This window comes from Octopus bimaculoides, chromosome 1 (genome assembly GCF_046866305.1).
Source record: "Octopus bimaculoides isolate indiv1 chromosome 1, ASM4686630v1, whole genome shotgun sequence".
Taxonomy (NCBI): domain Eukaryota; kingdom Metazoa; phylum Mollusca; class Cephalopoda; order Octopoda; family Octopodidae; genus Octopus; species Octopus bimaculoides.
This window is the reverse complement of record NC_142928.1, coordinates 121564755-121591980: the sequence shown is the minus strand read 5'-3', so window position 1 is coordinate 121591980 and position 27226 is coordinate 121564755. Positions and strand designations below refer to the sequence as shown.

At 32.9% G+C, this 27226-nt stretch overlaps 1 protein-coding gene across 2 annotated transcripts in view; it reads left to right on the top strand.

Moving 5' to 3' along the window:
* The window catches only part of LOC106867530 (kinesin heavy chain), a 65651-nt gene that overhangs the window by 32025 nt on the left and 6400 nt on the right, over positions 1 to 27226 (top strand). For both annotated transcript variants that reach the window (XM_014912426.3, XM_014912425.3), the window contains exons 3-17: positions 8206 to 8279; positions 14758 to 14862; positions 15541 to 15589; positions 16006 to 16061; positions 16188 to 16275; positions 16724 to 16848; positions 17744 to 17848; positions 18525 to 18673; positions 20045 to 20193; positions 21705 to 21877; positions 22552 to 22827; positions 24266 to 24415; positions 24553 to 24744; positions 25263 to 25380; positions 26088 to 26262. In XM_014912426.3, coding sequence (XP_014767912.1) covers positions 8206 to 8279; positions 14758 to 14862; positions 15541 to 15589; positions 16006 to 16061; positions 16188 to 16275; positions 16724 to 16848; positions 17744 to 17848; positions 18525 to 18673; positions 20045 to 20193; positions 21705 to 21877; positions 22552 to 22827; positions 24266 to 24415; positions 24553 to 24744; positions 25263 to 25380; positions 26088 to 26262 — 1984 coding nt within the window. The remainder of the gene's footprint in view (positions 1 to 8205; positions 8280 to 14757; positions 14863 to 15540; positions 15590 to 16005; positions 16062 to 16187; positions 16276 to 16723; positions 16849 to 17743; positions 17849 to 18524; positions 18674 to 20044; positions 20194 to 21704; positions 21878 to 22551; positions 22828 to 24265; positions 24416 to 24552; positions 24745 to 25262; positions 25381 to 26087; positions 26263 to 27226) is intronic.

Sequence of the window (27226 nt, the reverse complement as noted above, 5' to 3'; positions counted from 1 at the left end):
TCATTTGTTTATATGTCCTCTTGTATAGGTCAGACAAATATGTTATTAACATAATATTTACAGCTGAATGCCTTTCCTAATGCTAATCCTTATCTGTTTTTCAAGCAAGAGATCTCTTATTCCATATAGTTTCAGAGGTATTAAGTGGGCTGAAAGTCAACATCAACTTATGTAAGGTAGTGTGTCACTGGCAAATGATGTAGGATTTGAAATAATAATAGATGATGATGTAGTTAGGTTGTGCTAGACTCCCAAAGTTGTCCTTTCTGCCTTGACACAGTTCATTAAGAACAATATTCCTCCAATATATGCTGATGAGTGTAATAAAACAGTTAAATCTATCAGAAAATTGGAGAACAAATTATATTTTGATTAATGAAGAAAAAGAGCTGTACCAGGACAGTTGGAACTCCTTTTTAGCTGAGTAGACTGGGGCAACCAATGTGAAATGAAGTGATTTGCTTAAGGATACAATTTGCTGCCTAATCCAGGAATGGGACCACAACATTGTGATTGCGAACTGATCATATTAAAAATTAGGCCATGCATCTTTACTATATATTTGTGTGTGTATATTTTTGTATATAGATTTTTATAGAGATTTGAGTTAAAAGAATGGAAAAAAATATAACTACTTGTAGACATCCATTAAAACATTTGTCTAAAAACATCATACTTTTTTGTTTATTTCCCACATTATACTCATATACACATACTTTATATATCATTTATGGATCATAGTTATATGGTAACTCTTACAATCATGGGGAGCTATATATCATTATGAGTGCTGGAAGACTGCTGACAACAACAGCAGCTTCAGAAACTGTTTAAAGAATGAAGATCTCGATGGAAATCCACTCTGAATTAAGTGCTTAGTAACCAGCCACACCTATGACTGTTATAATAGAGCCTGCTACTCTCACCTTAGCAAACACCAGTCATATTTGATGCTATTTCATCAATAATGCAAGAGGCAATGGTCATGGTCAGCCTTGGCAGAGGTATACCATGTATTGGGACATTTATTCATATTATTGATTTGTTACCTTATCACAAAACCAAACATTTGTCAGGAAGAAGTATAATTTCCAGCAGTTGTCTTCTACAAAAAAAAAAAAAAAAATTCCCCAAAAATGTTGGAATTTTAACTCAAGATATATTACAGGATGTTAGTGTGTGGTCTACCATTTTTGCCACTTTATTACTAATGTTAGTCACAATGTGGAAGCTATAGTTGTGACTAAGAGTTAGTCTCAAATGATTGAGTAGTGTCATTTGCCAAATTAAATGGAATTAAGTGTATGGATTTGGGGCAGTTTGATTGAGAGTAAGTTTGATCTGAAAGAATCAAAAAAGTGTAGTGATGTTTTTGATATTAGAAGTCTAATGGAAATGAAAGAGGTTCAAATAGGCCACAGACTTGTATTATTGGGAAAATGTGAAATAATAAAAAGTTGGTGAAAGATTGAGCTAGTGTAGGAATCATAAAGACATTAATAGTAGCAGAAGTGGTTTTGCGTTGCCAATCACTCTTATATACATGAGCAAGACTAGTACCTCAGTACCAAGCACTTCTAGAAAATACTTTAACAAGATTTAGACGGCTGAAAATAATGTCATATGTTAAAAAAAAATAATCATGTCTAGTATTAGCTAGCTCTGTTTTGAAAAATCTAGCTACCATCAAGTCCCCACCTTCAAGAAACAGTATGGTCATATCCCAAAAAGATCATCTCCAAAAATGGAATTACAAACTTTCCGAAATATTGTTATTGACTAAATAGTACCAATTTTTATCAACCCCAGAAGGATGAAAGGCAATGATAGGATTTGAACTCAGAGTTTAATTAAATACCACAAGATATTTTATTTTATTAGCCCAACCTTCCATCCACCTCAATTTTTTTTTATCCTCATATTTGTTTGTAATGTAGATAATTGTTTGTAATAAGGCTAAAAGTTTGGTGTGGTGGATAATTGATTAAATCTACTTCTATCGTTGAGTACTTTCTTTTATCAACCTCATAGTCAACCTCAGTTTGATTTGACAGCAAGGCATTTTTGCTCTATTGTTTCTGTCAATTCTCCATTTTTATATTAATGATAAATAATAAAAATAGAATAATTTTCCATTGCTCTCTATGCAATTGGGTGTGTGTGCTGGATTGTAGAATTAATGATTTAACACAAGGTATTCAAATGAGATGTTTCTATAGAAAAATCAGTTTCTAAAATAATCATTTTTATCAATGATAGAAATAGTTCATGAATACTACCAAAATAAAAAGTTATTAAAATTTTTTGCTTCTGTCATGATTGCTTCCTTTGCAATTTGTTTCCTACTTGTTTAGCACCTCCTTTATTGTACTCTGTTCATGTTATTTATTGATTATATTTTTGTAGTTGTTATTACTAGAAGCATCTGTAGTAGTAGTAGACGACATGTTTTGAAATTGTTTGATAAAATTGGCAATATCTAAATCCTTTTTATTTGCTGCTGTTGTCTACCATTCTCTATGATTACTGCTTGTTTCTTACTGAAACCCTTGTGACTCATCTAGCGTACTACACAACCTAACAGATGAATCACTGTTTGCTATACAAACACTAGTATTTTAGCATAAGCTTTTCATTGCTATTATCAAGTTGATAATCCTGTTGCATTTCAATATATAGCTTTATTTTCTACTTGTTTATTTCTTTTTATCTGAAGATATTAAGAACAAAATGGATTTTTTTTTTTCACATTATAACAACTACTATTACATTACTTTTCTTAGTAAAAAAATATTATGAAAATGGCTGTGAGTAGTAGAATCAGAAATTATAATGACTATGACGAAATGCCTTGTAGTATTTAGTTACAATCCATTTTCATCTTTTTGAAGTCCTAATAAACTCTTGGGGTTAATGAAATTGACTATACTCTCCTCCAACTATATGGGTTTATGTGAGTTAGGAATGGATCTTTGGTTTTCACTTGTGCCACATTTTTACTCTAAGGCCTTCTTTTAACTGCTTCTCTGCATCACAGGATAAAATCAATTTTTTCTTCTTTCTGGTATAATATCAAAATTTTTTTTAAAATTACTATTTATACCAATATAAATTTTGTTAAGCTAATGCCTATAGTATTTCATTAGATATGTAGTTTAATAGATTGCATGACTGACATAATATATTTTAGCTTTACAAATATATTATGAATATTCTATTATTCACAATCGAATATTGCTTTGTCAAATATATTATATATTGTTGATGATGGTGACTGGATTCTGCATTATGTGGTTATATTCTTTCATTATAGATTATCATGCAATCCTTTTACTTAACATTTAAAGTTCAGATGTACATTTGTAGACTATGATAATGCTTTAATCAAAGAACCTAGTTAGTTTTTGTCAAGTTCTACACTAACTGTTGCAAGCCCCCAAGTTGAACACATGAGGCACACATTAAAGGTCGATCATTTTGATAAGTATGAACAATATTATATGTTAGTACTTGTTTACTTAATGGTTATGATTTTATCCAGACCATCACTGCTAATTGTTGGATTTTCAATAAATTGATAGATATACCAAGTTTTATAAGAAACATTTTTGGCAGTTATTCTCTGCTGAAAGACAGCTAATAGAAATCATTATAGTTTTGTTGTTGGATTTATGTCAAATGTTGTAGATCTTTTTAGTATTTTTCTTAGATTCTGATTTTTAGTAGTTGGGGCAGATTGAATTTTAGAGTGTTAACTTGATTTCTATTGTCAGCTAGTTTGGTAGTTGTAGTCACTGAAACCTAGTTACAAGGATTTTAATAGTTCAAGATTTTAGGTGAATTGTTTCCAAATTAAAATCCTGTCAAAACTAACTTTGCCTTTCATTCCTTTGAGGTTGATAAAACAAAGTACCAGTCAAAACTGGGGTCAATAGTATCGACTAGTACCCTCCCTTCAAAATCGCTGGCCTTTTACCACAATCATTAGTGCATTGGATAAAATGCTTAGCAGCACTTCTTCCAGTTCTTTATATTCTGAGTTTCTGAAACAATTAAGGGTGGTAGAACCACTATCACATCAGATAAAATACTTAGTGCATTGCTTCCGATTCTTTATGTTCTGAGTTCAAATTTCACTGGGTTCATCTTCATCTTATCATGGCTCATAAAATAAAGTTCTAGTAAAGTATTGCAGTTGATGTAATTGACTAAATCTCCTCTCTTCAAAATTAATGGTCTTTGGCCTAAATTATATATCATTGTCATTATTATGCATGATGTGAAATACATCGAGAGAATTCTTTTTCCATAAAAAAGTGATTGGGTGTTCTTGGGAAAAATGCTTACAAATATTCAAGGTTAATAAGTGTTTTGTGAAAATACTCTAGTATTTACAGGCACTAGTAGTTACATTTTCTGGAATGTGACTATCTACATAGATAAGTAATTTGTTAATGTCTTTGATTGCCTATTCTAGTTGTGCAGCTATGAATGTGATTATTAATATACTATTGCCATTTTTGTGGTGTAAGAATGATGTCAGGTTTATGTGCTGTCTGGTGAACAGTCTACATGTTGAAGTTTATTTTTTTTAAGAAGTTACTATAATGTTTTTAAATATATTTAGTGAGATGATGTATTAATTTAAGGCACACTAAGCAGTGATGATGAAAACAAAGCTGTGTACACCTATATTTAACACATTCATGTACACAGGATCATAGAAAGACCTTCACTGTGGTAACACCCTCAAGAAAAATTCTTCTTATAGACAGTACGAAAACATAATGAGGTGAACTATGAATGATGTTATTCTGCATTATTACACTTCATCAGCTATAGGTACTGAATCTGTCTTTCATAGCCCACCAAGAACTGCTGTTCTTACAGGTAAACAGCAAATAATAAATTTGCTGGTGTGTGCAAAGCTCTGTTAAGCTAGAATTAAAGACACTAACTTTTGTTTTGAGATAGTTACCATTGCAAAGGTTATTTCTATATCTGAGTGTACATGAACATGTTAAATATAAATGTATTCAGCTTTGGTATGGTGTATTTTGTGTATGACAAATATTGTTTTTGCTGCTCATGTAGACTAGACTCTGGGGTTTTTTAATTTAAAAAAATTTTAATTTTATATGTTATGCTATCACTCTGCAGAAGTGTTGGCCATACCTTTCTGTCATCTGTATCAATGATGTGTTTGTTTTTGTAACAATGAGAACCAATTTACTATTTGTGAAATCATTGTTATAAAAAGAAAACAAAGCAGGTTTACATGTGATTAAGAAATGTAGTAACATTGACAATTGCCTTCTTAAATTCTCCCATGATATTCTCAACCTTTTATATTCAAAAGCTAGCTATATATTGTGACATGTATGACATATTCTGTAATATCACATTTTCTTTTCATAAAAATTCCTCGTGGTATATATTGTCTTGATCTGTTGTTATTTGCACAGTTGTACCATTGATATTTGGGGCTATGGATTCATTTATATCACATTCTAAGCAATAGCACAGTTGATTTCTCTCCAGTATTTGCTTTAATTTCAATTAGACCTCGTATGATAAAAAAAAAAAAAGTTTTTGAAGCTGAAATGCTATATTGCAACTGAGATATATCCTGATCTAAAGCAGTAAATATTGGTGGAATATATAATGTGACTAGCTTGATATTGTTAATTAGTTTTTCTAATCTTCAGGATTCTAATTAGATTGCTGTTTCAGCTGCTGAGTTTCACAAATGTCTTAATCAGCCTACATTTTTTGAAAGTACATTGTCACCATATTGACAACAGTGCTTTGATGTGCTTTCTGCAAAGAAAAAAAATTAATATACTTTACATTTATAGTAACAAAACACGAATATATACACATTTAAAATATTTTTGTTTTACTCCATTCAATATGTATTGTCTGTTGTACTGAAAAGTTTGGAAAACTTTAGAAATTTTATTTGTGACTAATGAGTTTGTCATACTTTATTCTGTGTGACTGATTACAATCATTCTAATTTTGTATAATATCATCATCATCATCGTTTAATGTCTGCTTTCCATGCTAGCATGGGTTGGACGACTTGACTGAGGACTGGTGAAACCGGATGGCAACACCAGGCCCCAATCTAAATTTGGCAGAGTTTCTACAGCTGGATGCCCTTCCTAACGCCAACCACTCAGACACACACACACACACACACACACACACACACACACACACACACACACACACACACACACACACACACACACACACACACACACACACACACACACACACACACACACACACACACACACACACACACACACACACACACACACACACACACACACACACACACACACACACACACACACACACACACACACACACACACACACACACACACACACACACACACACACACACACACACACACACACACACACACACACACACACATTATACTTTGTTGGCATTGTTTGTTATATGTTATATATTTCCTTCTATATTAAAACTATTGCATAAATCACTGTTTGAATTGGGTGGAGTAGGCTCATGCCATCATTAATACACCTAGCTCATTTGATAAGCAACATCGTTGCTCAATGGCATATTTTCAAGTTCTGTAAAGTAATAATAATAATAATAATAATAATAATTATTACCATTTGGAGTATATGGGAGTGGTGCTTGTTGGAAATGCGAGTGAAAAGTAATAATATATTGTATCTTAAGTAGACAGCTTCTCCCAAATTAGAAGAGTGAGTTTTCTTACATAATTTTTAGCTTTGTTGTCATGTTGAATGCTGGGTCATTCTTGAGCAACATTATAATTAAGAGAGTATAGTTTTAATGATGATTAATAAGGTCATTAATGAGGAGGAAAAATAGTACTTGAGAACTAATGGACCTGTGGGTGGGATAAAATACACAGGTTAAGTTAGTCGTTCTGAGTTTCACCTCTTTGTGTGCTTAAAATAGCAGTCAAATCTTCCATAAATTACATCCTTTTGTTTTACAAAAGTACACATTAGATGATATGTCTAGAAGAAAGACTTCAATTAAAAGCAACAGTATTAGTTCTTTTGCAAATCCCTAGTGGTGGAACTTGTTTATTTCTATAATGTTATAGTAACTGTAAATTTATTCATTCATCTGTGTGCAAATGTTGAATATAATCTTCATTAGAAGGTTGTCATTGGTTTCCATTTTCCTACAGTTCCTTAATTTATATTCTTAGATAGATACTTAAGGAACAGTTATTTTAAATCATGAACATTAGTCATGACTCCGGTTGTTGACTTTTGTGTGTGTGTGTGTGTGTGTGTGTGTGTGCGCTTTTGTGTGTGTGTGTACACATATACATGAGTGTATCTGTGTCCATCCTAATTATTTCCAGTTCAGAACAAATAACCCTGAACACACTGGCAGTAAACTCTTAACAGTTAGGTTAGTTATGAGTTATCACTATCTTAGTTTCTTGTTCACTATTTTGTTGTAAATATTCATTTTCCAAAACCATTTCCTTATTAGATAATATTGTGCATTGCATAAGACACCTTAGTCTATTAGCTTAATATATTCAGCTACATATAGGTGTTATGTTTATGCAATTCTTGGAGAGTTGTTTGACAATTAGTATGGTCCTACAACAGTGAAGTGCTGTTATAGGAATTCATGCTAATGTTGAATTTTGCAAGCTAATCTAGTGTTTATCAATAAAAGAAAAAACAAATGATATAAAATTAACAAGCAGAAGACATTAACTACATAAACTGTCAAAGCCTTTATCATTCAACTTATTTTCTCCTGTGTAAAATATGACCTTACCATTAGTATATATCATGTGCTTAATTACATGAATTATCTTTGAATAAACCTTCATCTTCTCAGAAAGGGAAAATTAAAGCTAAAAATTTGTTAAATGCTTGTTAAATATAGGTTGGTGGTATGCTGAAATTGTAGCTCTACTTTGACATTTAGCCAGATAATTTAGCTACTGTTTGCTATTCAGAAGATATGCTTCAAATATTTTTAGCTTTCATTGCAATGAAGTTGGAATGGTTAAGCTATTAGAGAATAATGACTTGGCTTTAGAAGTTTTCTGTTTTTTCTTCATATATTGTTGAAAATGTTATTTTATGTAAGTGAGAAATGATCTATGTAATAAAATATTTTTCATTTATTTGATTTATTCTTTTGTTTCTCTTTAAGATGTCCTTAGTGGCTACAACGGAACAATTTTTGCATATGGACAAACATCAAGTGGAAAAACTCACACGATGGAGGTAAGTTGTATTGGAATTAACAAAAATGTTTTTTTATTGCTTTGGTATCTATTGTATCTATTCATATTTTTACGTAAAATATTATAATTGAAATTTGTTAAAATAAGAAGATGCAAACACAGTTCCAATGGTCTTCATAATTACAGGTGTGAAAGTAGGTATGGAAGAAAAAGAAAAACAGAAGACATGAACCTGAAAACGATACTTTGTCTAGTAGCTTTTAAAGCGAAGCGTTATAAAAAATAGTTCTTTATAGAAATACCCATATTATTAAGATAATGCAAGAAACCCTACAGAACTATAATATACTGGATACTTTTACAATATAACTTTTCATGTTTTTGTAGCACAAACTGATGAAAGACTTTCAAAAATTATGAATACATACTGTCAAGCCTTTGCTGTGACAAAGGCCTACTGCAACAAAAGTCTGCATATTAAAAGGGCACTTACAACTATCTTTCTAGTAAACTTGAGAATGATGTCAATATTGATAGGAAAGTATATCTTTATTCTGCCATGAAGGTATAACTTTATATTATGCCATGAAGGTATAATAACTTTATATGGTATCATATTTATGCTAAAATTATATACATTTTCATAAACAGATAACTATTAAAACTACTACTAATATTGAGTTCACAAATACATTCCAACACAAGAACATGGTTGAAACTTTGGCATCAAAATCTCCAGCATAGTTGTCTGAGGTAAAAATAGAAAATTAGGTACTATTGTGCAGATTTACTGCCCAGCAGATGCAAGATGAATCATTCATTTTAAAGTCAGTGAGAAAGAGAATATGTATAGACAACTACTTCAAAACTTGCAGTATCTTCAGTTTGATCATAAATTCATTTTGCAGTTGCACTTGATAACATCAATGAGAGAGAGAGAGATTTGAAAAGTTAAGTTCAACTTTTGTTCTTCAGGTCTAGGTTCATCATAATCAGACGAACTTATAGTCAAAGGCATTACAGTTGTGGCAAACTTGTAACTTTTGTAGACTTTCCCAAAGTGCTGCTTGGTGGAACTGAACCCAAAATCACATGTTTGGGAAGTTAACTTTTTAACCACACAACCATACTTACATTTACACAGCCATTGCTGTGTGTGTGTGTATACACACATACAAATTTATCATAGTCCTCCAGGCAATAACAGAGGAATTCAAGACAGGCTGCTGATGACCTTGCTCTTATAGCTAAGTCACTACCAGAACTAGAGAAGAAGTTTCAGGTGTGGAAGCAAAGTCTAGAATCGAAGGGCCTTAGAGTTAACCTAGCAAAAACCAAAGTAGGAAGGCAGACAAATCATAAATCCCTTCAGGTAGACAGCCCTGCTCAGTCTGTAGAAAAGGCGTAGGTAGAAACTCCATAAGATGTACTCGGTGTAAGCTTTGGACACATATGAGGTGCAGCAATATCAAAGGAAAGTTAACTGGGAAGATAGTTTTTGTGCAGCAGATGCACAGGGACAATAAACACCAAAGATATACAGAATACAGATTCCATCACATATCATGGGGTAAAACTAGTAGTTGATAGCTTTCATTACCTAGGTGACCAAATCAGTAGCAGGGGTGGATGCCCTGAGAGCATAGCTGCTAGAATAAGAATAGCCTGGGTAAAGTTCAGCTCCTACCTCTGCTGGTAACAAAGGGCCTCTCGCTCAGAGTTAAAGGTAGACTGTATGATGCATGTGTGTGAACAGCCTTACTTACATGGCAGTGAAACATGGGCTTTGACTGCTGAGGACATGCGTAGGCTTCAAAGAAATGAAGCTAGTATGCTCTGCTGGATGTGTAATGTCAGTGTGCATGCACAACTGAAAGAAAAGTTGGACATAAGCATCAGATGTGGTGTGAAACACAGACGACTGCACTGGTATGGTATGGTCATGTGGTGTGTATGGATGATGACAGCTGGAGGGAACCAGTGGAAGAGGAAGACCTGGGATCAGGTGGTGAAGCACGACCTTCGAATGTTGGGCCTTACAGAGGCAATGACAAGCAACTGAGACCTTTGGAGATATGCTGTGCTCAAGATCTGGCAAGCCAAGTGAAATCATAGTCATGGCTGATGCCAGTGCTGCCTGACTGGCACCCGTGCTGGTGGCATGTAAAGCGCACCTACTACACTCTCAAAGTGGTTGGGATTAGGTAGGGCATCCAGCTGTAGAAACCTTGCCAGATCAGATTGGAGCCTGGTGCAGCCTCCTGGCTTGCCAGTCCTCACTTAAACCGTCCAACTCATGCCAGCATGGAAAGCGGATGTTAAACAATGATGAAGATGCGTGTGTGTATAATTATATATTTGTGTGTGTATATGTATATTATATACAGTATATTGATAGATATAGTTATCTAAAAAAGTATCTAAGGAAGCAGATGACGCAGTTTCATATTCAAACTTGGAATTGGACTACTGATGGATTTAAATGCACACTTTTCTTTCTGCACTTACACCTTCTCTTAAGTATTCCTATTTTCATCCTTTAGCTTCACTTTCACCTCAATTTTTCCCACCACCACACATTTGCCCACCTCTCTCTCCCTTCTTTCATTTCTCTTTTCTTCTACTCCCTACATATATATGCTCAAATAGTCTTGTAGTCCCTATCAGGTGCAGTCAGCTTCTCAGACATGGAAGGTGTACAACTTTGCTGTCTTTCATTGATTTCCTTCTTGTCATCTTTACTCTCAAGACTATGCCAAAACCATTGGATACTCCACTCACTCCAGCAGTTACACACACTCTTACTATTATTTTGGCATCCAGCTGTAAAAAAAACCATACCAAAGTAGACAACACTTAGTGTAGTCTTCTGACTTGCCAGCTCTTATCAAACTGCCCAGTACATCATACCAGCATGGAAAACGGACATTAAATGATGATGATAGACATGCACACATACATGTGTTTGTATGGCTATCTATCTATCTATCTATCTATCTATGTAATAAACATATGTAAATATGTATTTAGGCTCCTTTCACTTTGGTCTTCACAGCTATGTGTATCATATTTTGCCGAGTGTTATTAGAATCTATAGTAGAATAAGAAAAAAGTTCTGAGTGTAGAAGTGTGGCCCTACTTAATATGTAGGAAAGACGTATGTAGAAATTCCATACAATTGTACTCAGCGCAAGCTAGTGCAGTGGGATCATAGGAAGGTTAACAAGAGAAAGTAAATTTTGTATGCAACAGATCAGATGTGCAGTAGTAATAAATACTATGTACATAAATTTTCTCAAATGTACAGGAGGTTCTCTAGAGGTTGTAGATAGTTTTTGTTTAAGTGACCTAATTAGCAATGGAGGAGGATGTTCTGAAAATACAGTTGCAAGAACAAGAGTAAGATGGTGAACATTCAGAAAGCTCTTACTTCTGTTGGTAACAAAAGGTTTTCCTCTCAGGGTGAAGGCCAGATTGTATGATACTTATGCATAAACAGCAATGCTGCATGGTGTGTGAGGTGTTGACTCCGAATGCAGAAAGTATGCAAGGACTAGAAAAGAATGAAGCCAGTATACTTTGGATATGCAATGTCTCTGTATATATGGCAAAGTACAAACTTCAGAGAAAAGTTGGGCATAAGAGGTATCGGGTGTAGTGTGCAAATGATTAAGACTGCATTTGTATGGCCCTACCCTTGTACCCCTTCTGTCCTCATCTTCTAACACCTATCCCCTGCTCCTCTAACTATAGCACTATTCAGCTGTTGTAATTATATGAAGGCAGAATATGCACATAGCTCATATCTCTTTGTACTACCAGTAACCTCTCTTTCTCCTTGGAACCACTTCCTTTTGTAATCCATCTCGCATTCTCAGTGTCATCAATTCCCACTTTATTCAACCTTTTCTGTGCCTCTAGTAATTGCTCTCTCTTTCCCTTTCTCCCCCCCCCCCTCTCTCTCTCTCTCTCTCACAGATACATCTCAGGGCTGCCATGCCTTATCTTTAACACCTCTTATCTGCAATCACCCTATCATAGTTAACATCAATGGCACTTCCTTCATCCTCACTATAACCACCCCTATGTATTTCTGATGTCTATCTCAGTATATCTCTCTCTCTCTGTCCCCTCTCCCACTTTTCACATCATCTTCATATTTTCGGATATATCTACAGGTTTATTGTACTGTTGCTCTCTTCCTTTCTTTTATTGCCATTTACCACCTCCTCCTTACTGAGTTACTCTTATTTTTTCACACCCACTCGTTATACTAATGTTTACTGCTGATCACATCTCCACCCTTGTTCTATTCATTAACATTCATCTAAACACCTATCTCTAGCCATCTATCCAACCAACCTTCCTGATTATTTGTCCTTATTCTCTCATACACTCATCTTCTTGTATCTTGAGAGTATGCTCTGATACCTTGTCCCCACTACATTGTCTTCTTTTCAGCTACTCTCACCCACCCTTATATAATGCAGAGTAGCCATATATCTTCTCTTCAGCAAGACACCTGTGCTTGTCCCACTATCATACTTAAGCCTCTAAACTCTTGGCCTGAGGCTACCTCCACCTCTACCACAATCCCACTCATTTAAGGGATCTTTTTCTTTGTCATGCAAGTTAGTGGGTGACCTCACTAGTGCTGGTGTTGTGAGAAAAGCACCCAGTACACTCTGTAAAGTGGTTGCCATTAAGAAAGCTATCCAGTATTAGAAACCATGCCAAAACAGATATTGGAGCTCACTGCTATCTTCCATCGCATTGGATCCTGTCAAGCTATCCAACCCATGCCAGCATGAAAGAAGGATATTAAATGAATATGACGTGTGTGTATGTGTATATTGGGTGAGTGGGTATATGTGTGTGTGTATTTCAGAATGTGTTGACCACTCGTTATAGTTCATGTATGTTTTCATTACTCTTCCCACAAAGTGACCCCACTACAAATAGCTATTTAAATGAAAGAAAAACATTATTACAGCTGCAATTTTTAGTCTAATTTGCATTGCCTGCATTTGTTGTTTGCGTGCTCATAGAAGTGATAAATATTTATGCACATCACATCAACTGGAAAACAAAGTATATTTTTATCCAAGTAATTAGTGTGTGTTTTACTTATATCATAGCTGTGTAGGTAAGAAGTTCATTATCCCATTGTGCATCTCCTTCAGCAAGTGCCTACTCTAATCCTGGGCTAACCAGTGGAAACTGAAAGAAACCCTTTGTATTCATTTGGTCTATTTCTGTTTTCCATGCTAGCATGGTTTAGATGTATCTATTACTGAGGCATTGTTTTACAGCTGGATCCCCTTCTTACTGCTCACCCTTATAACCGTTAACTGATTTTCAAATAAGGGATCTCTTATTTTACATGTTTTCAAAAGCTTAAAGCAAACAGATGACTTACTGTCAGGAGTGACAGCAACAACTGCTTGTTTCAAGTGACTTTCCTAGAGCAGAAATAAAATGAGATACACTGATGCACACACATATAAAAAGATAGATAGATATTGATACTCAGTAAGGTGGTGAGCTGGCAGAAACGTTAGCATGTCAGGAGAAATGCTTAACAGTATTTCGTCTGTCTATGTTCTGAGTTCAAATTCTGTCAAGGTCGATTTTACCTTTCATCCTTTTGGGGGTTGATAAATTAAGTACCAGTTGCGTACTGGGATCAATCTAATCGACTGACCCCTTCCCCAAAAATTTTGGGCCTTGTACCTAGAGTAGAAAAGATATTGGTACTCAGTATTCATCAACACTTCTATTTAATGTTGTCTACTGCATCTTCTGTTCCTCCTCGCACATGTTTTCTCAGTTATTCTGTCAGTATAGAATAACTATTTGGAAATCAAATTTGCAAAGTTTTGCAAATATAGATACATGAATTGCATCCATATGTATCGAGTCTTCATTGATTGTAGAATCCATTAGGAACTGTTTAGCTTGGAATAAGGATTGATCTGACCAATTTTAATATGTAATTATTTATCAGTATTCACTCAAGTTTCTCTCCAAAGTTGCTGAACATAAGTACTGGAAGATTATTTTTTTTGAAGTCATCAACCATATCTTGTTGTGTCAATGAGTTGTACCTTGCATATGTTAGCATTTTAATAGACAGTTATCTCTTTACTTACATTCTTGGTTGTTTGGAAAGAAGGAAGCAGATCCTGATGACCTTTCAAGTAATAATGAAACTAGTTAGATCAACCTTCATTGTAAATTGTTTAAAAGGCCTTCGTGAGGCCTAATTTCACAGTCACATTAAATCCATATGTACAGGGGCCTCTAAATTTATAACTTGACAACTGGATATTTCTGTTATAAAGACTTTATTTCTAGTATTTCAATTAAGTATTTGAATACAAAGATCCTGCCAACTGAGGTTGGCTTATTAAAAATAGCTGTGAAAAAGGTTTGAGAAAGTGGTTTATATGTTTAAACAAATTTGGCTTTCTTTTGAATTTTATCAATTTATTATGTTCTTTCTTTGAAATTTTTAGGGTGTCCTTGACAAACCCTCAATGCACGGTATCATTCCACGTATTGTGCAAGATATCTTCAATTACATTTATGGGATGGACGAGAACTTGGAATTTCATATCAAGGTAAGATTCATTTCTCCTACTAATCTAATTCATTTTCCTTATTAATCAATGTCCAGTCTCAAACTAGGCCTGTATTGTGAGTTGACGTCTGTTGTATCAGAAAAATGTTGACATACAAAGAATGCTTTTCTAAGCATGCAAGATAGAAGCTGATGTATTTCAGACTTGTTGAAAAATCTATCGATATTTTTATGGCGTTTCATGCCATACCATTACTCTTTCAGTGTGCTTGACTTGCTGACTTTCTAATACTTTAATAGAACTCACTAAAGCCAAGTAGAATTTGTTACTGTTATTAAATAATTTTCTCCAATGTTTATATAAAGGCTCAGAGATGATTAAAATATGATATATATCTAAGAGTTTATATTCTAATAGCTCATGCTGAGTTATTTGACAAAAGTGGATACAATTAACTAACTTAGCTAATTAAAGATATTGTTTTTACTATTTTCATATATTAGGAACTGTGCAAAATAATTCATCTTAAATTAATATTAATTATAATTTCCTTTATAGAGCTTTCATATATTTATTAAAATACATGATTTAAAAAGAGAGAACTCTTCCTGTTTACTTATAATAAAATTTACAATATTAAATCTTATGAAATAATGTTTCTTGAATAATGTGTCTAATTTTTTTTTTTTTCTTTTTTTTTGTTTTCATTATTTATAGATTTCATATTATGAAATTTATTTGGACAAAATCAGAGATCTGTTAGATGGTAAATATTAAATGAAAATTTTATATATATTTTGTTGGTAGTTAGATCCTGAGAATGGTTCCTTGACTTTTTGGATTTAGGGAATTTCCAACTATTGTTTTGCTTTCATAATATCAAATTGTAAAATTTGTGTGATAGTACTTGTGTGTGTGTGTGTGTGTGTATTATGGATTCTTTTTCTTTCTTGATAATTTCTTAAGCCATTGGTTTTAGTTTATCATAAATTGTTTTTAATAAAAGAAATGAGTTTAACTTCTATTTTTCAATAAAATTTTAATTTGTATTTACTAAAATCATTAATTAATTAAAAATCTTATTCATTAAAAAGGGTGACCCAATTCTTATAAGTTTCTTTGATTTCATCCATGGTTTGTATTTTCATACCTAAAGCAAAAGCTTATCATTTTCCATTTCAGTTACTAAAACTAACCTTTCTGTCCATGAAGACAAAAACCGTGTCCCATATGTTAAGGTATGTGAAAGTTTATGCCAAAATTCTCATTTATCTAAATATTTTACCTATTTTATTGAAATTTATATTTTTATTGTATCTTCTAAATTTTGAAATTTATTTTTTTCTGCCCCTTTTGTTTTAAAGGGAGCAACAGAGAGATTTGTATCTAGCCCCGAAGAGGTCATGGAGGTCATAGATGAAGGCAAAAACAACAGACACGTAGCTGTGACAAGTAAGTGTACTTACTTTTGAGAGGGCATTAATAGAATAATGATGACTTTTCAATGGATAATAATTCTTCTGTCATTACCATCTGACATATGATGACTTATAACATCATATATTAGATGTAGTAGCTTACATTCTTGTTATTGTTTTGTATATACATGATTAAGATCTTTTGATGGATTCACCTTTATTTGTTTCAACAAGTGTGAATGGTTTGAAGAAAATGTTAGAATTCAATTTATAGTGAGCAAGTATTTTGTGGTGTATGTATATATGCATTAAATTATTTCATTATAACATTTCAAGAATTTGATGGTCTATTAAATATACTACACTAATTATTTAAATTGGAAAGCTTTAAATGATGTTATTAAATATTAATTATCTTATATATTTTAAATTATTTAGATATTGAATATCCTAATAAAAAAAAATAAAACTGTTTTTTCTAGACATGAATGAACACAGTTCGAGAAGTCACAGTGTTTTCTTGATTAATGTAAAGCAAGAAAATGTAGAAACTCAAAAGAAACTCAGCGGTAAACTTTACCTGGTGGATCTGGCTGGTAGTGAAAAGGTATGTATCTGTGTGTGTGTGTGTGTGTGTGTGTATACACACACACATATTGTAACCTTGCCTGTTGTAGACAACAGGTGAGCATTACGCAATTTCTTGCTGATTAACCTGCATAGATGATTTGCTTATAGTGAGTAAGTGTTTGTCCTGTACATTAGCTCACGCTCTCCATCAAATTGATGTTACCTGAACAGGTGCACAGTATGCCACACATCAGTTGTTGAAGTGATTGCAGAAAGAGTGAAATGAAGTGTTTTACTCAAGAACATGATGCACCACCTGGTCCAAATCTTGCAATCTATGCATATATGCATATGAATTAAGTTTCTACAACACCTTTCGAGCGCTAGGCCTCATGGAGGCAATGACAAATGACTGAGACCTTTGGCAATATGCTGTGTTTGAAAAGGAAGATCCACCAAGCCAGGAGAAATCATAATTGTGGCAGATACTGGTGTCACACAATTGGCACCCATACTGGTGGCACATAAAATGCACCCATTACACTCCTGGAGTGGTTGGCGTTAGGAAGGGCATCCAGCTGTAGAAACCATGCCAAATCAGACTGGAGTCTGGTGCAGCCCCTCAGCTTACCAGCCCTGGTCACATCATCCAACCCATGCCAGCATGGACAAATGGATGCTAAAGGATGATGATGATGATGCCTGAAGAATTATAGGTAGCCTTTGAGTATTATTCACTAGAAAAACAGCTGACAATATTTAGAACTGTTATTTCATTTACATTTAATAAGGCTCTTTCTAAATTTGTGTGTGGTGGGGTGGGGATAAACATTTGAACCTGTCAAAAATACGAATGGCATGAAATGAACAGAACTTTTTTTATTCTTTTCTGTTTTTGTTTTATAATTTGAGTTATTTTCTTGCTTTTGTAGGTCAGCAAAACTGGAGCTGAAGGTGCTGTGTTGGATGAAGCCAAAAATATCAATAAATCTCTGTCCGCTTTGGGAAACGTTATATCTGCTTTAGCTGATGGGAATGTAAGTTCCAACTTGCTTTTGCTTTTATTTTGTGTGTGTGTGTGTGTGTGTGTGTGTGTGTGTGATTAGAAACAATGTTATTACTAAGACTTTTCTTCTTTTTCTTTGTTATTATTATGAACAAAAATAAAATGGCAAGCTGGCAGAATTATCAGCATGCCTAACAACCTGCTTAGTGGAATTTTGTTCATCTTTACATTCTGAGTTCAAATTCTGCCATGGTCAACTTTGCTTTTCATCCTTTCTGGGTTGATGAAATCAGTACCAGTTGAGCACTGGGGTTGACAAGCCCTATCCTCCAAAATTTCAGCCCTTGTGCCTATAGTAGGAAGGATTATCAACAAAAATGTATTCAAGTAACCTATTAGTGTTGATAATTTTAATAGTTCCAGTCTCCTACTTTCTCTCTTTTCTTTTCCTATTCATTGATGTTCAGAGGAGTATTTGCTGTATTTGTCACTTATTGAATTCCATTGGTACAGTTAAAATGATGAATTACCCTGTCACATAATGGCAGCTCTCCTCCAAATATGTATCACTTTTGACCATCATACTCATTACCAGTTTAATTAACTGTTTTTGAATTATTTCAAATGAATAAATTTTCAATGATTGTAAATCTCTCTTTTATTAATACATTTAAAAATGTTTTTCCTTGATTACCTGTTTCTCACAGAAATCACATGTACCATACAGAGATAGTAAATTAACCAGAATTTTGCAAGAAAGTTTGGGTGGTAATGCTCGAACTACAATGGTTATCTGTTGCTCCCCTGCCTCTTATAATGAATCTGAGACAAAATCCACTTTACTTTTTGGTCAAAGGTAAGCAGATATTTATTTTTTTCTTTACCTTTTCTATTTTTTTTTTTACAATTATAACCATCTGTATTGAATATCAACTAGCTTTTAATTTCTGAATATTAAGCATAGGAAAACATTTTCAATTTAATTCCAGCTATGAAACATGGGTGTAAAGAACTTTGCGTAAAGTCCAATGCTATTGTGAAACTGCTCCCGCCACCTTTATTTATTTCATTTTTAAAGTATAGTTGAAAAAAAAATTGTACAAGTATCACACTTATATTGTTTGATGGTAAAGATATTGTTATAAAACTGGACCTCCAAAAAGTACCTATTTGAATTCCAATATGTAGAAGATAAATATCACAAGTTTAGTGAGGATTAGTATTAATGTCAAAATATTTGTCACTGTTTGAAAAGATCAGCTTTTTTTCTAAGATACTGACAGTTGTTATAGTTCTCCCATAAAAAGTATTTGATATTTGAAAATTAGTTTATAACATTCATATGATTGTCTGATGTCCAGTTTTGAGGTGTATCACAAGGCATTCAATACTTATAACTCCTCTCAAGGTATAGGCTTACCATAGATAGATAATATTTTAGTGTGATTTTTAAACAATAATTTAGGTTTCATGTATCTGAATTTTGATGATTTAAAAAGAATGGCTTCCTTGCCTCTATAACCACAGATAATCTCCCCTAAAATCTAAACAAATAAACTGAAATTATCATTTCTGAGGCCAAGTTTTTTTCACACTTTTTTTTTTTCTTCAAATCAGAATTAGACAAATTGATACTTTAGTGACTATTAGTCATCCAAACTGGTATTAGGGTATTTATAATCTGAGAGCTGAATTGATAAGGTGTCAGACTTTAAACTTAAGAATCCACTACTAATATCCCATCATGAGCACTAAACAATATCTGATGGTTACAACACTTCTAAAACAAACATAAAAGTCTCCATACACCTACTTCTAAATCTAAGCCTTCAGCTGGAAGCAATACAGAAATGCAACTGGTTACTTTACAATGCTGATTTTAAATCTCCTTATGAGTGTTGCTTTGAAAACAAGAGGACTTACAAGGCTGACTTGCGGGGAATACTTGCAAACAAATGAGTCACACATGCTATATAGAATTTTTATAATTCTCTTTTTCTTTCAGTTGGCATAAAATTAAAATGTGGTATTAATCAATAAAAATAATGTTCTAATGTATATGTCACCAAACATTTGCGACACTTGATCAGATACATTTTCATTTTGCTTTCTCTGCTATCAATAATTGTTTAGTGTTGTAAATTCAAGTATTTACATGAACTATGTGATAATTAATTATATATTTTATTTGCAAAATGTAATCTTGTATTTCTCGTGTATTTTACAGAGCCAAGACAATCAAGAATGTTGTGTCTGTCAATGAAGAATTGACAGCTGATGAATGGAAGAGAAGATATGAGAAGGAAAAAGAAAAATGTACCAAATTGAAGGCTACATTGGCACGATTAGAGAGTGAATTACAGAAATGGAGAACTGGTAAGATACATTTTTCTAAAATTTTCTTCTGTTTTGACTTACAAAATCTTCAGATAGTATAAAATCTATTTTAAGATCAATGTTCAATGATTTATTCACTCTTTATTTAGAATCTGTGTGTATACATATGCACTTGCTTACTCAGCCCATTTGATATTAACTTGTATGAGATCCTCTCTATTCTTTGATTGGGAGCTTCTTATTTTAAATTGCCCGTCCTTTTTGCTAAAAACATCAGCTTGATTATAACAAAATTAGTTATTTTATCAAACCCTTCTAAATTCTCTGTTATAGACAACAGATGAGATCCAGAGATTCTCAGTATAGAAGACACTTAGTAGCATTTCATAAAATATAGGATTATGAAAATGTTGAGCCTTTTTACATTAGTAATAGTCTAGAAGCAAGTTATTTCTATTATCTTCTCTGTTATCTTCAATTTTTTTAATGTTCATTTCTGTATTTCAAGTTTATATAGTGTATTTTGTCAGTTACATTGATAGAAGCATATATAAGATTTGAATTGTTCTGGTAGGATATGTTTAATCACTTGCATGAATTACTAGAAGAATCTAAAAAAAAATTGCTCATTGATTGAGAAATGAGTGTTTCCATGTCTTCTTTCATATTAAATTTGTTTCTCTGAAACTTGTTTACATTTAGAAGAAAAACATTGTCAAAAATCTAAAGTAATTAGAATCTATGTTGGCTTTGAATTCAGTTAACTAAAAAAAATTGTCTTAATTTTAGAAAGGATATGAGTGATAAATTGGCAGCAATAATAAAATGATGAACTAAATTTTCTAAGCTTGAATTTTATCTTATTTTTGGTGTCAATAAAATAAGTTATGTACCAGCAGTATATTGGAATTCCTTCATTTCACTACATCCGTCACCTTAAAAATATCTTACATTGTGCTTGAAAAGACCCATAAATTTTAGAAATTAAAATAATCCTGTTAGCACAAGCTTTCCACTTATCTGATCTACAATTCAGAATTGAAGAGGTTAAGATGTTTTCTGTATAATTTATTCATAGTAGGCATTAAAAATCATTCTAAATTGTTCAGAAACAGAATATTGAACTGGTAGAACATGTAGTGCTTTTCTCATTGTAGACTTCAAACCAAAGTAATGCACTTATTTATATTGTACAGCATTGTATATGATATTTGTTTATGGTGTTTAAATTGTCTTGCTAACTAACAACATTTTATAAAGATGCTGTAGCACAGTTAAAAAACACAAACTAGATTTTTAAGAAAGGCATTGACATGCTCTCCGTAGAGTGATTAGGTAACACAATTGCCTGGTGAGTGATATATATGTACAGACTGGGAGTCCTGTCAGTAGGTCTGTTCTTCATTTGTTTTAAATTAGTACCTATTTTATTTAATCTTACCTTAATTTTGTTCATCTGACACTAATAAATGAAATATCTACTTAATAAGCTATGAATGAAAAAAACAATTAGTAATAAATTTATATGTTTATATGTGATCTTGTTTTAGGTCAACCTGTATCTGTTGATGACCAAGTTGATCTGAAAGCAGATATTCCTGCAGAGTCTCCTGCTACCAGCACAACCAGCCTAGCTGGAAATATGGTTGTATCTATGAATGAAGGTGATCGTAGCCAATTAGAAGAAGAACGATTGAAACTGTATCAACAACTTGATGATAAAGTAAATTTGTTTATACTTTTATTTTACCGTGCACTTATTACCAGCACAACATGCTAGCAGTTGTTTTGTATGTTAGTTTTATGAAATCTGAAAAGTTTGTATTTTGTAAGATCTAAACACGCGCACGGAGTGTGGTTATTATACATTTGGGTTTTATTTATTTTATTGTTGTTACATGATACTAACAACAAAATCTAATAAGTAGTAAAACAGTGAAAAAACGTATTTCTGTTTATTATTGTTAATGATTTCTCTTCCAAAATAGCACAGTTTTTTTTTTTATATATATATATATATATATATACAAAATGTAAAATAAAAGCATTTACAAATGCACACATAAATAAATTTGTATTTGTTAGTGGAATGATGTTTATTTAGATGTTCTAGATAAATGGGTGGAAAGAGAATTCTTCATTCAGTCTATTGTACTTTGATAAGAACTAAAGTAAAAGTGATTTTAATTTTTGGATACTATGATATAAATTAAATCAAACTCAGTTTATAAATTTTTATGATTGTAAAAAGGCATAAATTATGCAAATGTGATTAGGAGTGCTGGTGCTAATAGTTTTTGTTGAGCAATTTAATTACTGTTAGATTACTTAAATAGGCTAATGGGTTGATGTGTAAACTATGTCAATGGTTAGTAAAGTTGAACTATTTTAATGCAGGATGATGAGATCAACAACCAGTCTCAGTTAATAGAGAAATTAAATGAACAGATGATGGAACAGGAAGAATTAATTTCTCAGTCTCGTAAAGACTATGAAAATCTACAGCAAGAAATGTCACGTATTCAATCTGATAATGAATCTGCTAAAGATGAAGTGAAAGAAGTCTTGCAAGCCCTTGAAGAGTTGGCTATGAATTATGATCAAAAGTCTCAAGAGGTTGAGAATAAAAATAAAGAAAATGAAAATCTTAGTGATGAACTTAGCCAGAAGCTGGTGAGTTATTGCATTTCCAGATGATTATTATTATTGTTATTATTTCAGATTTTATTGCATAATTTTCAGTTTTATTGGGGATTTGAGCAGAAAAAGGAAATAAAATTTTAGTTTACAATTAGAAATATTCTGACATAAATGCAGCAGTCAGAGTTAATTTAGTCAAATTGGAGATAGTCTGTCAAATAAATCTGTTTGAGAATTCATTTTGGTTTATAGAAATTATAGAAATGGAAATTGTTATTTGACTTTAGGAAAGCCTCCAAAACTTGTTTCTTCATAGTATGATGGCAATAATAGTATTGAAGTTAATGCAGTGAGCTAGCAGAGTTATTAGCATAGCAGGCAAACTGCTTACTGGTATTTTATTTGCCTTCACATTCTGAGTTCAAATTCTGCCGATTTGTCCTTTTGGGGTTGATAAAATAAGTACCAGTTGAGTATTGGGGTCAGTGTAATCAACTTACCCCATCCCCTGAAATTGCTAGCCTTGTGCCAAAATTTGAAATCAATGATAGTATAGAATTTTCATAATAGACACTGGTGTGACTGTTTGGGTAGGAAGTTTTCTTCCCAACTTTGAGGTTTTGTGTTCAGTCCCACTGTGCAGGACCTTGCCAACAAAGCCTTATGAGTGGATTTGATACACAGAAACTGAAAGAAGCCCGTTTTATATGTGTGTATGTCTTTATTATTTAGTGTTTGTCCTGAGATTGCCACTTGACAACCAGTGTTGGTTTGCTTATGTCTCCATAACTTAGCAGTTCTTCAAAGAAGATCATTAGGATAAGATCATTAGGAAAAGTAAGTTTAAGCCCTTCAACATGGTGCCCCAGCATGGCTGCAATCTAATGACTGAATCAAGTAAAAAATAAAAGATATGTCTTTACTCTGATAGGAAGTTGGACATTGCTGTGCACAAAGTTTGTTCCCCAAGAAACTGGGCTTTACCTACAATTGAATGAGACATGCCATCTTCAAAATATTTCCCTCCACTTTTGATACACTGCTACCAGCATTTTTTCTCAGTTTTGAAACACCCAAACGTTTTCAAGAATAGTGTACAGTTCTTGTGGCAAATTTGTCATAGGGAAAATATTTGTTTAACTGACCTTCAGCCTTGATGAGGTTTTCATATGTAACATTGTTTTCTTTTTTATTTATTTTATAATTAAGCCTAAATTATCCAGTGCATTTTTTTCCTAAAATGATAGGTGGGATTTAGGGAATATGACTGTGATTTCTAGTGAGTTGAGCAGCTGTATTGAGGTTCTCTCATTGGCTCAGTAAGTTAGAGGTCAATGGAACAGATACATTCACTAAGAATATTGTAGTAAAAGATTTTGACTTTTTTTTTTTTTTTTGCTTTGTGTCTTATAATGCTTTGGCTCTTGTAAACTATTATTTGTTACAACAACCTCAAAATATCTCCTTTTAGAGCACATTGAATAGCTTACAGAATGAATTGGATCAATTGAAGGATTCTTCAATGCACCATAGGAAACGAGTCACTGATATGATGATTAATTTATTGAAAGACCTTGGTGATATCGGTGCTATTGTTGGAGGCAATGCAGCTGAAACTAAAGTAAGTATTTGTAATTTCTCTTTACAATTTGATGACCTTACATAGATTTGGGTAGACTTTTAAACCCAATATTTCCACAATTTTTACTGCAAAATGTTATTGCTGTTTATATATTTTCATCATCATATTCCTTTCAGCCAACTGCAGGTTCTGGAGAAAAGATTGAAGAAGAGTTCACTGTTGCTCGCTTATATATCAGCAAGATGAAATCTGAAGTTAAAACTTTAGTCAGTCGGAATTCTCAACTTGAGAATTACCAGCAAGATACATTGAAGAAAATGGAAGACAGTGAAAAAGAATTGTCTAATTGCAGATTACTTATCCAACAGGTAAATTTCTTTATCTGTTGATTCTTTGTGTTTTGTGGTAAATTAATCTTCTTTTATCCTTAGTTAATGTTAGCTTTCCATTGAAAGTATTCAGTGAAATAGTTTGCTTTGCTTGCAACTTTATGTTCTACTCTATATTTTGTTGCTATAACAATTTTGATGAGTTAGCAGGAAAGAATGAGGCTCCTTTGGATTTTTTGAGTAGCTTTAGTATTTTGGTTGAGGGAAGGGAGCCGAGAGTTCTGATTCAACATTGTTTATTCTTTTAAAAACAAAAAGGCCTTTAATAAACTCAGACCTTTTGCATGAGAACTTTAAACTGAAACTATTTTTAATTTAACTAACTTGTAAACTATTGTAGAATTAGTTAATCTGTAACTTTGAATTATAACCTCTCTAGTTATGAATATAAGATGTGTCACTAGTTTTTTCTTAGATGTCATTAAACTATTATTATTATTGCTATAATTTGTGTTTTAATACTCTTTTGTTCGGTATCTGATGGTATTTCTTTGTAGCATGAAGCGAAGATGGTCACACTCCAAGAGACCATCAAAGATGCTGAAAATAAAAGGAGAACAATGGAGGAAAATGTTGACTCACTCAATGAAGAGTATGCTAAACTGAAAGCACAAGGTATGAGCCATGAAATATTGTTTTTATGTCATTCTAAAAGATTTCCTGAATCTTGTACTATCCATGTATATCTGATTTTCATTGGTACAAGTGAAAAAATTAATTCTTCATGAGAAATAATTTCATTTTGAAATCAAATAATTGAACCAAACTGGAAACAAAAGAAAATACAAAATAGAACTATAACTCTTTGAACTTGAGAATTATTTTGGTGATGCCTTAGGAGATTAAGCTTGACATTATATTATTATTTGTGTAATTAGGAAGTGGCGTAATAATTTTTCTTCATTTTAGGTTGTGTTTAGCTTGTTAGTATACTTTTACACTTCAAATTTCATATAATTCTAATATATTGTTATATAAAGTTATCTAATTATGACATCTTTATTCATATATGAAACTCATTTGACTAAGTGTGGTCAAGGTTGAATTTAAAAGCAAATCATGTAGAACAAATATAAAAATTGCCAAATGCATTTCACTGTCGAAAAGGAAATTTTAAAATGACTCGCCTATGATGTTTATTCACTTATTAAGAATATACAAATAGATAAAAGCGAATGATTACATACTGGAGTATTTTTGTAGGTAGTTCTAAGCTTCAAATGTGTTCAGGATGTTCTTTAAAAAAAAAAATGTAAATCTTAGATGCAGTGATGAAGTCTGCAATCTTTTGATATTATTTTACATATTTGCTTATATTTTAGAACAAATGCATTTATCTGCATTAAATGAGCGAGAAAAAGAAAGTAGTGCAGCAAGTGAAACACGTGAAGTTCTTGAGAAACAAATGGAGATGCATCGTGAACAACATCAAAAGCAGTTGCAATCCCTACGTGACAAGATTGCAGAAAAACAAGCCACTGTTGATGATCTCAAAGAGTATGTTATTTTTTCATTTTATTGTGGCTTTTTCAGCAATAGGTCTTGTCCTTAGCAAGACTAAAGAGCCTTCTTTTCTAAGTTGTCTTGTCCCTGTTAGAGAGAACTGAGTCATCAAAAGAGGCCTGCAAGGGGGTAAAACAGGAACAAATTAAGGGAAAAAAACCAGAATCATAGATGTGAGAAGTTGATACAGAAGTAAGACTAAAAGAAGAGAGAGTGGTGAACAGCTGCCTGGTGATTTTGTGGTAATAAGATTTGATAGAAACACCATGAGCAGCAGGATGTGAGAAGGGAAAGAGTGATAGAAGATGAAGTAATGTGAAACCATGATATATAACATTGGGTGATGATGAGAGAAGAGCATTGGTGGATGTCACTAATGAGTGATAGGGGAGTGAACAATGAGAGAGTGAGTGACAGCTAGCAATAAAAAAGGAAAAAGTGATGATTGCGAGACATGTGAATGAGAGAGAAAAATGTAATGATGGGAGGAGGAAGGCAGTATATGGAGATTAAGTATGAACATGCTGGTCAAGAGAGACTCAAATGTAAATATACATTCCAATCCTTATCTTTACTTTCATTCTTTCCCAAGATTATATAAATTGTTCAGGTCCCGCACTGTGTTTCATCACAGATTGCATTTCCTGGTTATTTCTATTATGAGGCTCAGTCTCTTGGGGATCAATTTTCACCACTTTGTTCTGTTTTCCTTGATTTTTCACAGATTCCATCCACTTAGAGTGCTTGGCACTTGTTTAAGCAACTGGCATCCTCCATGGGATTAACATACCTGTGTCAGTGTTGACTTCTCTTTTGTACACTATGTATGATTCCTTTTATAGCCAGTTTTTCTCTCTGCTTATTGTGCTCCATTATTCATGTGCACTAACAGTGGAGCATAATTACCCCATCTCTTTTCAACCATGACAAATTTTGTGCATTCAAAGGCTGTGTTTTA